Consider the following 11,681-nt stretch of genomic DNA (forward strand, 5'->3'; position numbering starts at 1 on the left):
TAGATGTGTAACTCTGGGCTTTCTGATCTGTAAAGTGGGGGTACTGATTTATGCACCCAACTGCCTCCCAGAATCGTTGTCAGGAAGGTGTCTTGTATGCCAGAAAGCACCCCAAAAGTGTGAGTTATTTTTCCTCTGATTGAAAGAAAGTCCTCACTCAATAGATAAGAAAGATAAATGTTCCATCTTGGTTGGAGAAGTTAAAATGGGGCATGTGATCAGTCTTTTTCTGGTGAGCATGAAGAGTATTTAGACACAACATGATTTTTTCCCATGAAGTTTATTGACATGATGGAGAGGAGGGGGAGGAAGAACATTCAAGGCTTTAAAACAGGACCCCAAAGCATAGGCAACAAGGTATTAGCTTCAAATAATGGTCTCGATGCTTCAAATGTAGGTCATACTTTTTGTAGAAAAGACGTGCATTCTGGACAAAAGTCATCCTGCCACTCGGGATGCTCCTGGACTTTATCTGTTCTCTCTTGTCTGAAATGTGCTCAGAGATAGAAAATCTCCCTGAGCAGGAAATCAAACCCTGCCATCAAACAACAAAAAAATGTCATCCAATCAACATGGTTTTTGGAGTCACCATTCCTGTGGCTTCTCCTTCCATTGTGGCAGATAATCAAGAGCTGACACTAATTGGCTTGCAATTGGGCCCCTTGTTTAGCACCAGGAAAGAAGGGAAAGAAGAAAGGGGAGAACAGACTTCTTTCAGCAGCCTGACAGAGAATGGACAATGGTAGAATGCCAAGGGATGGGAAAGGAATCATAAGAGGGACCAAGTAGGAAGGGAAGCAAACACTGAACAAAGAACACCATAAGAGGATCCTCCTCCTGCCTTCCTAGTTCCACTGAGAAGGGAGGATGGAGAAAGGAGATCTGCTTGAGATTCAGTATGCCAAAGGACGAATCAGAGGCCAGCATCAGGGAAATCACATCTCGACAAGCCAGAAGATACCAGAAATCTGAGCCAGGAGCTTAGAACTTCACTCGGCCATCCTGGCTGCCCTGCCCTGAGCTGTAGCCCTGAGTCTTCCTAGACCCAGATTCCTGGGCTCCATATCCAGAGCTGGTGCCTGCAGATCCAAAAGTAGCACGAGTAGAGCCAGATCTGGTGCCAGAGCTATAGTCAACTCCAGAGCTGGATCTGCTGCTTCCATCTCCAGAACTCTTGCCCCCAAGACCAAGGCTTGTTGATGATGCCCCACTGGATGAGATGCTGCTGGTTACCACAGCTATAGGGAGACAGAAAAGAAGATCAAGACTCTGAAGAACCCCATGGCAGGTGCCTAAGCCATCCTACACAACATGACTCTTTTTCCATGAATTTTGTTGATATGATGAGAAGAGGGAGGGAGGACACCCAAGGCACTAAAGCAGAGACATAGATAACCCCTTGTATCCTCTCTTCCATTGTGAGAGATAATCAAGAGCTGACACGAATAGGCTCATAATTGTGCCTCTTATTTAGCACCAGGAGCAGGTGGGAAAGGAAAAGGGAGAGAGCAGACTTCTTTCAGAAATCTGATAGGGAATAGTCAATGGAAAGGAATTCCAAGGAATATCTTAGTCTCTCTGTCTCTTTCTCCCTCCTAAAGCTACCAGGGCTCATGACCAAAACCCTTCTCATCTGAAACTTTAAGACACCTCTCATTCTTCTCCACCAACCACCTCCCATCTTGCCTGTGCCCTGGGCATCTTGTCCAAAGGGCAGACACTACATGTCCTCTTCCCCTGGATATTGCCCAGTACCATATGTTTGTATACAAGGGAGTCCCCATCCCAGACAAGAAAAAGAGTTAGTTCAACAGAATTCTTCCCCCAAACCCCCACCCCATCCCCAAATGACTTACAGTAGCTCACAGAACTGGAGACCTCTCCAGAGATCCTGGGAGAAAGAGAAAGAAGAAGCACAACTATCAATCGCCCTTCCAAGGGAGGCTTGGAAAAGAATTCCAGGTTTCAGTAATCCCTGCTCTGTCTGAGAATTCCACCATGGTTCTAAGCCAGGGTGATGAGTTCCATGGGCAGTCACTCTCAGCCTCGTCTCCTGGTTGTTGCTTCCCAGATAGTTTCTCCTGAGCCCCCACCATCACCCTGTTCTTCATGGCCACTTTGTCCTTCTTTGGGTCATAAGCTCTCCCCCAGTGAGTGACTGGCCCCAGGGCACCAACATTAGGCGGCATACAAGTTTAACAGGGAAACTCATTGAGCAGCACAGAATCACTTCTATCCTGGCTAGGAGCTAAGGACTTCACCAGCAAGAATAATTAGGTACAATTGAAAGCTACCAGACTATTAATGGCACCCACTATTAGCCATTAGAGATACTTCTCCTCCCACTCAGTTGAATTTGACTTAATTACTTTTAGATCATGTTGCACATAACAAATTAGAAAAGAAGGGCACCGCTTCAGCTCCTTGTCCCATTGCCTTCCAAACTGTTTCTGCCAAAGGGCCCAAACTACTCTTTGCAGCTCTACATCAGCCTGACCACTATTCCACTTCTGTCCTTGAGATCTCCCCCCCCCCCTTCTCTTTGTCCTTTCTTAATGCCAAGATACCAAAAGCTAAGCTCCAAGGAGAACCCAACTAAGACCAAAGGGGCAATGGCATGATTCTCACTCTCATCTTCCACAGAAAGGAAATCCTAACACAAAGTTGAGGGGGTTATTTGCTAAGGGAGAAAAAGCAGGAGATCTCTGTATTCAGAAATTCCCAACCAGAAGTCGTGATTATATTGGACATGGGCCCTAAACTAACTCAGCATTTTGGGATCAATCATTGTCGATGAGTCATAAAGTATTGGTAGGTCTTATACTCACAAGAGGCTAACGTTGGCTCCATGCTAGAATTAGAAAGAGAAGAAAACTAGATCCAAAGTCAGGAGGACCTGAGTTCAAATCTTGCCTCAGAGATGTCCCAACTGTGTGACCCTGAGCAAGTCACTTAACCCTGTTTCCCTTATCTGCAAAATGACTTGGAGGAGGGAATGGAAAACCACTCTAGTGTCTTTGCCAAGAAAAGTCTAAACGGGGTCAGGAAGAGTCAGGCATGACTACTCAGCCAAACAACAAGAATAATGTGAGCGGACTAAAATAGCAAGGAGTCACATTGGTTGTGAATTCCCCATCTGGATAGCCTTTTGTCAGAGAGGTTGTGGCAGAATGCTGGCCAAGGCTGGGATCAAACTAGGTAACATCTGAGGTCCTTCTTGGCTCTGAAACTCTCAGGTCTCATGGCCTGGTTCCACTCAAGAGGAGGAGCAGTCAGGATGGTCCCCATCTCCCTGCACTCACCTGCTCTCTTCTCCCTCCAGCAGCTTCCTGTAGGTAGCAATCTCCACATCCAGGGCCAACTTGACGGTCAACAGCTCCTGGTAGTCCCGAAGCAATCGGGTGAGATCTTCCCTGGCCTGGTGCAGGGCATCCTCCAGATGGACCAGTTTGTCCTGGGCATCTTTGACCGTTTTCTCACCCTTCTGTTCAGCCTCCAGGATGGACTCCTGCACAGCAGCACTCTGCAGAGGGTAGAATGAAGTGAGTCAATGAAGCCCATGTTGCATTGGCTACTTATCTAGAGAAGCTCTTCAGTGAACTAGGATCATGGGATTGAGAGCTGCTAAGAGTCTTGTCTATCTATTCCAGCCCCCTCCTTTGACAGATGAGGAAAATGAGCCCCCAACACATTAAGTGACTGACCCAATGTCAAAATGGCGGTCAGTAGCATAGCTGAGATTTGAACCCAGCCCTTTGGAGGTAAATAGGTGACACAGTGGATAGAGCATTGGACCAGTAGTTCAACTCCTACCTCCAGTGCTCTCTGTGCCACCTTGAGCAAGTTATTTAACCTTTCTCAGTCTCAGCTACCTGATCTGTAAAATGAGGATAATTAGAGCACCTATCTCCCAGGGTTGTTGGGAGAACTGAATAACAAAACATTTGTAAAGCCCTTAGTGTCTGATACATAGCAGCTACTTGATCAATATTTGTTTCCTTCCTTCCTCTTCCTTCCTTCCTTTTTTCCCTCCTTTTTTCTTTCTTCCTTCTTCCAGATTGAAAATTCTATTGGCCTCTTACTCCTTCTCTATTTCTTTTTCTTTTTAACACCACACTACCTTCTCATGGTAACTAATTCTTGTAACTTATTCATAGCTCCTTGGCTTGGCCCATATCCCCAATTTCCCAAAGGCCAAGACCAAGGGCTTCCTTATTCTGGAGCTCTCTCAGAACCCCATCCCCCTGCCCTCAGCCCTTCTCCCTCCCTTCATGGCCAGCACTAGTAGAGTTTTGTACGCGGGGACAGAAAGTTCATTCATTGACTTGGAAGCCCCAGATGGGCACAGAGACTTTGCCCACAGAGTCCCACCACAGCCCCTACCTGTTTCTTGACCCGGTCGATTTCTGCCCTTAGTCTCTGAATGACTCGGTTCAGCTCGCTGATCTCGGCCTTGAGAACCTTGACATCATCATCGTGTTTCCCTGCAGTAACCTGAAGCTCTTGGTACTAGAATTAGGGAGGAAGACCAGAGTCAAGAACAAAGTAGAGGGAGATTGTCTAGATGATGGCAGCCCTTCCCAGGTGGCCAGTCCATCTCAACAAGGTCTTCTTGAGCATTGGCCAAGCCTCCCAGATACTCATCTGCCCTAAAGCAGAGCCTGAAGCTGGCCAGGTCAGAATCACTGACCACAGAGAGGTAATACAGCCAATGGAAAATGGAGAGTCGTCTTGTGGCCTTTGAGGCTGGTAGAACCATCCATGTGTCCCTGAGAGTTCTCCTGGTGGCCTGCCTTCCAAATGAAATAACCTCCCCAAAGTAGACCAGGCCAAGCCCAAGGATGCTGGGGTCCACTGGACAAATTTCCCAGGAGTTCTGACGCGATATCCTTCTCCCTCTCACACGCCTTCCCAGAAATGGGTTTTTTCAAATGCTGGTTCCTCTGCAGACCAGATTGTGCCCGGGTTCCCTCACTCACCTTGGCCTGGTACAGGGAGTCAGCTTCCGACTTTGCATTCTGGATAATGTCATCATACTGACTTCTGATCTCCTCCAGGATGCCATCCAGGTTCAGGGTGCGATTGTTATCCATGGAAAGGATCACGTTGGTGTCACTGACAGTTTTCTGCACTTGGGCCAATTCCTGTAAGACCGACTTTGGATTGGTCTTTGGGGACTCCTGAGGGGGCTCCTTCTCTGACTCTTTTTACTCCTGAGGTTCCCAGAACCACCTCTTCCTCCCAGCTCCACTCACAAATTTAGAGACCACCCCAGAGATGCTTCTCTCCCTTGTCTCTGCTTCCCAAGGGTCCCCGGGTCTCCTGGATTGAGGGAAGCAGACACTAAACTTACCGTCTCATACAAGACTGTGAGGAAATCTATTTCTTGCTGCACGCTGTTGGTTCTGGTGCTTAGATCAACTTTACCCACATAGGCAGAATCCACATCCTGAAATAAAGCAGAGGGCAAGTGCAGAAAGATCAGGCTAGGGAGGATTAGCCCAAATGTCTCTGGATATGCTTTAAGTGCATGTATGCCTGTTGATCTGGGAATTCACCCCCAAGAGAAACAGCCAGAGTAGGAAGAATTGGCTCAGGATCCCAGAAGGCCTGAGTTCAAATCCCAGTTCTGCTATTATGTTATATGACAAGTTATGTGACTTTGGACAAGTCCTCCCAGGATTCTTCATGTGTAAAATGAGAGAGAGACAGAGAGAGAGACAGAGAGACAGAGAGAGAGAGAGACAGAGAGAGAGAGAGACAGAGAGAGAGAGAGAGACAGAGAGAGAGAGAGAGAGACAGAGAGAGAGAGAGAGACAGAGAGAGAGAGACAGAGAGAGAGAGAGACAGAGAGAGAGAGACTAGATGATCTCTGAAATCCCTTCCAGCGCTGGCACTGATTCTCTGAGAATTCAAAAGCCATCCAGATTCTGCCATTCTTTGACTTAACTTCTTTCTTTTCCCTGATCCATGCTGAGAGGGGGTGATCGTACCTCCCAGATTGCTGCTGAGCTGTTCTCTGTCTCAGCTTACTGTTAGCCTCAAACATAATCAGTCCCCTTCCTGACAGGGAGAGGTAATTAATAAGAAATCAAAGCACTAAACCACTGTTCAGTTCTTCAGTCATTTCAGTTGTGTTGGACTCTTCATGACCCCATATGGGTTCTTGGCAAAGATACTGGGGTGGTTTGCCATTTCCTTCTCAATTCCATTTTACAGATGAGGAAACAGAGGCAAGCAGGGTCAAATGCCTCGCCCGTGGTCACAAAGTCAGTAAGTGACTGATGCTCTGACACTCTAACCACTACGCCACCAAGCTGCCTTCTCAACAAAAAGGCACTAAACCACATGTTGGTTTAAAGGGTCTTCCCAACCCCCAACCCCTGTAAGTTGTACTGTCAATAGTTATCAAGAATGTCAGCAAATGAGGAAAGAGTAATTGATAATAGCCGACATTAAGGGATACTTGCCTCAAAACATTATGTCAACAAGAAGTTGGATTTGCAGGATTTACTGCCAAGAATTTTCAGTGCAGAAACCCAAGAATTAATTAATACCTAATTATCATTAACGTGATTACTGTAGGCTTAACTGAGCTTCACGTCACATAGACCTGAGCGTTAAACTGGGGACTATAATTATTCACAACTGGAGAAACTGAGACCCAGTAAGTGAGGAACTATAGCCGGCCAAGATCTCGGAAATGGTGCCTGCTTCCTTGGCTCCTGGAAGAAGAGTCAGCTCTACTCACCTTCTTGAGCACCACAAAGTCATTCTCAGCATTTGTACGGGCGTTGATTTCGGTTTCATACCTGGTAAAATTGAGGAGACGGATAAGTGACCACCACCTACCCTGATGATCAGTTCTGTAAGGCTACTTTCACCCGAAATGTCCCAATTACTAAACTCCCCTGCGCTTAAATGATCTTGGTCTCTACAGCAGACCTGGGGCTGAGGAACTTGGTAGTAAGAGACAGAGACAGAAAACAGAGAGATGGATGGATAGATGGAGGAATGGATGGATGGAAAAAGACAGAGATATAGATGATATAGGTAATTATTTAAATATCATTCATTTCCTTTAAAAGACTATGAATTTGAAAACATTTTTCTGAGACAAGACAAAGGCTTCTCCCAATATCCAAGGAGGTCCAAGATGCAAAAATGTTATAAACTCTTATTCTAAAATTTAAGGCAGCTCCAAGGTCTTCTAGTCCAACTTTCCTCCCTTAATAGATAAGGAAGCCAAGCCCCCCAAGGTTTAGTGGCATTCCCAGCTTCACAAGGTAATAAATGCCCAGATAGACAGGGCTTGAGCAGGAACTGACACCAGAGGCAAGGCTTCTTTCTCTTGCCACCCTGCCTGCCCTAGTGATGTGTGGCTATTATAGTTAGTACAGGAAAATGACTTTTCTTCTCTACATCAAGGCAGCTAGAACAGCCATCTGATGGTGGCAATCCATAGAAACAAACCATGGGCTTCCTTTACAGGGCCCTGGCACAGGTGACTATTTGGGGAAGACGAAGAAGAGGGTAAATAAGATAGCATTCCGCCCCCATGAGCCCTACTTACTTCTTCTTGAAGTCTTCCACTGAGTCCTGAGTGGTCTTCAGTTCCAACTCCTGTTGGTTCTTCTGGGACTTGAGACTGTCCACCTGTCCCCGCAAGAGGCTGATGTAGGTTTCAAAGACTGGGTCCAGATTGGTCGTTCGGGTGCTGACATTCAGCTGCTGAAGTAGGTCCCACTTGGTCTGCAGCACCTGGTTCTGCTGCTCCAGGAACCTCACCTGAAATCAGGGAAACAAATCCATCCTGGAGGCAACAAGGACCACCTCAGAGCAGGGGGCACTGGGACCTGCAGAGGGCTCTTCTCAGAATCCCAGCACCCCAAGTTGCCATAGCTGCAGAAGACATTCAACATCACCTAGTCCAACTCTTCTTATTTTACAGACGAGGAAACAAGAGACCCAGGGAAGTGAAGGTTGCTCCAAAGCACACAGCAAGCTTGTAAAAGTTCTCACTCTTAACACCTGCATGTGTCATTCCTTCTAAAGAGCATTGCCTTTGGGTCAGAGGACCAGAGGGTTCAGTCCCAGCTTTGCTCCTTACTACCCAGGCAGCAAGGTAGCCCAGTGGATAAAGTGATGGGTCTGGAGTCAAGAAAACCTGAATTCAAATCCAGCCTCAGGCATTCACTGGCGAGTTGACCCTGAGCAAGTCACTTAACCTCTGCCTCAGTTTCCTAAATTGTAAAATGGGAATATTACTAGCACCTATCCCACAGAATTGTTGTAAAAATCAAATGAGATAATATCTATAAGGAAATACACTCAATTACTTTGCCCCTTCTGCACCATCCTATTACATTGGACAATTTAGGTTTGTCTTCTCCTTTGAGGAAATAGACAGTTGGACTAAATGGTCACTAATGCATCTTCTAGCTCTGTATTCTATGATCTTTACAAGGAATCTCCTAACCCCCTCCATCTGTGACCCTCCTTTCAACCTTGGCTCAAAGGTCCTCTCATTCAGGAAGTCTTCATGATTAACACCATCAGCTATAGATAAACAGACTTCATTCCCCTCTGCCCTTAGCTACTCAGTTAGTACTATGCTCCTTCACATATATGTGCATGTTGATTTGTAAATGTTCTTGAATCACTGGCTAAATGCCAGTGTCCCTGCTTTTAGTTTCTTGAGCATGGGGTCTTTGTTCTCTCTCTCTCTCTCTCTCTCTCTCTCTCTCTCTCTCTCTCTCTCTCTCTCTCTCTCTCTCTCTCCCTCCCTCCCTCTCTCTCTCTCTCTCTCTCTCTCTCTCTCTTTCTCTCTCTCTCTCCCCTCCCTCCCTCTCTCTCTCTCTCTCTCTCTCTCTCTCTCTCTCTCTCTCTCTCTCTCTCTCTCTCTCTCTCTCTCTCCCTCTCTCTCCCTCCCTCCCTCTCTCTCTCTCTCTCTCTCTCTCTCTCTCTCTCTCTCTCACTCCTTCTCCCCTCTTTTCTTTCTTTTTTCTTCCTTTCCTTCTTTTCTTCTTCCTTTTCTTTTTGGTATCTCTATACTGTCCAAGAATCTGGCCACAATAGGCATTCAATAAAAGTTGCTGATCCTTCTATTGATATTCCCCACTCATTAACTCTCCTAAAGCAAAATTTTCTCTTCAGGCATTCCTTTGGTGCTAGAAAAAAAGGATTAATCATCTCATAATCAAAGGGAGCCTTTCTGAGCTTGCACAACTCACTGCTCCTTCCCCATTCAAGGGGCCCCTGGAGCAATACAGCCACAGGCTGTCCAAAGGGTTCCTCAGCATTCCTCACCCTTCCCACTGCTTCACAGAGGATTTCCCAGTTGAGCCCTCCCCTCCCCTTTTGAATTCCTCCTATAATATTTCCTCTTGGGCTCCAGCGAGAATCTAGGTTTCTTGAAGCCTGGATAGTGACTTGTGGGAGTCGGGGGTGAAAGACAATAAGACTTGGACTTTATGACCCCCAAGGTCCCTCCCAGTGCTGAGCGTGTGATTCAGTAATGCTACTCCAAAGGAACACAAGCTCTGGTCGGTCCATTCAGACTAGCAAGCTGGAAAGGCTCTGAGGCCAGCTTGCCTGTCTGTTGCCTGGGTAGCAGTCTAGTTAAGTTCTGCTAATCAGTAGAAAACAGATGGCCACCAACAGATGGATTCTTTTTAGCAAAGTCAATTCAGGAAGAACTCCGAGCTACAATGCTTGAACCTGCAATCCATGCAGGAAGTCTTGCTCAGCCCTTCCTTCCCTCTCTTCTCTCTTTCCCCTTTCCTTCCCTTGGCCTTGAACAAGAGATGTAGGCTCATGCCTATTCTTAGTTATGTGACCATAGACAAATGCTGTAAACCTTAAAGTGCTGTGCCACGAATGAGTAGGATTAGAGATTTGGGGATTTAATTTTAAAGATTTAAGCATCATTTAAAAATAGATTTCCCAGTCAAACAGAAAGTTCCACTTTCCCCTCTGAAGTCAGTTACTTTTGGACCCAGTGACAGTGGCCAGCCTGGTTAAAAGAATTTCAAGCCAACTGACCATGCCGCCTACAATGGCCCACCTTCCCCGATTCCCCTCCTTCTCTCTTGGCTGTCAACACTATTTCCTATTCCAATTCCTTGACTCCCATCTGTAAGGACCAGCATGCTGCCAACGTGCTCCTAATGCCTCTTATGGATTTAAGTCCACATGAAGCCCGTGGGAGCCAGAGCACATTCCCTGGCTTGATTCTAAGTAAGCCCACTGAGGAGCCTCAAAGATTCTGCTGTGAAAAATATCTTCTTCATCGCTGGGTGACGTCACTCAGAGAGAACTAAAAGGAGATGTTGCTACCCTCAAACTGAATCAAGAGGAAATCAAGGTTCAATACTGAGAAGGACTTGATTTCCGATCAAAGTCAGACCTCCCACCCCCCTTTCCCCAGGACAAGTTATGTTGGAAAGCCGTGACATCTCCTTCGTGTTGGAGAACGGTGTGGACAAAGTGGTCCTCTCTGAAAACCTTCTGACACTTTCCTCTTGAAAGACGGTGAAACAGACTGGATAGATAGCCTCTGAGAGTTCAGAAAATTCCTTCTCTAGGACTCTGAAATAGTTCTCTCCTGGCTCTCTGAATGGTAGATGCTGGGACTTACCTTGTCGATGAAGGTAGCGAATTGGTTGTTGAGGACCTTGAGCTGCTCCCGCTCCTGGGTCTTGACCTGTTGGACCTCAGGGTCTATCTTCACATTCAGAGGCTCCAGCAAGCTCTGGTTGGTGACCACTTCGTGGATCCCACCAGGGCAGGCATTGGGCCCAAAGGGCCCACCGCCCAGACCACCAAAGCCACCTGCTCCAAAACCGCCACCACCAAAACGTCCACTTCCAAAGCCTCCCACTGCGTAGCCTCCATATCCCAGGCTTCCCTGGCCTAGGCCTGCACCTGCCACACTGGAAAGGATGCTCTTGTGCCCCCCGAGGTTGATGAGGCTCTGACTGCTGGAGCCAGCCCCTCTGCCCCTAGAACAGCTTCCGAACCTCACAACAGAGGAGCTCCCAGCCACTCTCCGGCCCCTGCCAGGCAAAATGGCAGAACCACTGCTGTAGCTCCCACTTTGGGATCTCCGGATAGACAGCCTGCTCATGATGGCTAAAGGAGAGGGAGTGATGCTGAGATGAAGAGAAGAACAAGAGATGAGACCAGGAGTGCTCGTCTGGTGGGAGAGGGGAAGGCTCCCCTTTATATTCCCTGCTGGCTTTGGCAACTGGCCAAGGTAGTTGGAATACAAATGGGTGGGTTTGGTTCCCCTACAGCAATAAACTAAAAATGACAAGAAAATGAATCAGTGCCATCCATCTAGGGAACAGTGTGTCAAATAAGAAGCGCTTGGTTAGCAAGTTTTACTCAATTATCTATTGACTATCTGCTGGCCCAGCAATAGGAGGGGTGTGAGACGGCTCCCAAAAGCCTTCCGAGAGGTGGTTTTTCAATTGTTAGTATTTCACCACTTTTTCGTTTCCATCAGGGTGGGATCGAAACTGGGAGGTCAGAGACTTTGACCCACTCCAATCAGCTGCCTAGCAGGGGCACTGGATAAAGAAGCTCCCCTCCATGCAGTTTTCTCAGAATGAAAGAAAAGTTGCTTTCCCTGTTGCCCACTTCCCAAAAAAGAAGACTATTTCCCATAGGGACAGACT

At 47.0% G+C, this 11,681-nt stretch overlaps 1 protein-coding gene across 1 annotated transcript; it reads right to left on the reverse strand.

Moving 5' to 3' along the window:
* Window positions 1-261: 261 nt before the first annotated feature.
* LOC100032402 (keratin, type II cytoskeletal 4) lies at window positions 262-11,326 on the reverse strand (the record flags this gene model as incomplete). Its single annotated transcript, XM_001381385.4, has 9 exons — window positions 262-1,238; window positions 1,857-1,891; window positions 3,303-3,523; window positions 4,384-4,509; window positions 4,980-5,144; window positions 5,354-5,449; window positions 6,752-6,812; window positions 7,574-7,788; window positions 10,640-11,326. Coding segments are annotated over 9 exons (1,863 nt in total), but the record flags the coding sequence as incomplete, so codon positions are not given.
* Between the last annotated feature and the right edge of the window lie 355 nt (window positions 11,327-11,681).

The sequence above is a fragment of the Monodelphis domestica genome, chromosome 5 (genome assembly GCF_027887165.1).
Source record: "Monodelphis domestica isolate mMonDom1 chromosome 5, mMonDom1.pri, whole genome shotgun sequence".
Taxonomy (NCBI): Eukaryota; Metazoa; Chordata; class Mammalia; order Didelphimorphia; family Didelphidae; genus Monodelphis; species Monodelphis domestica.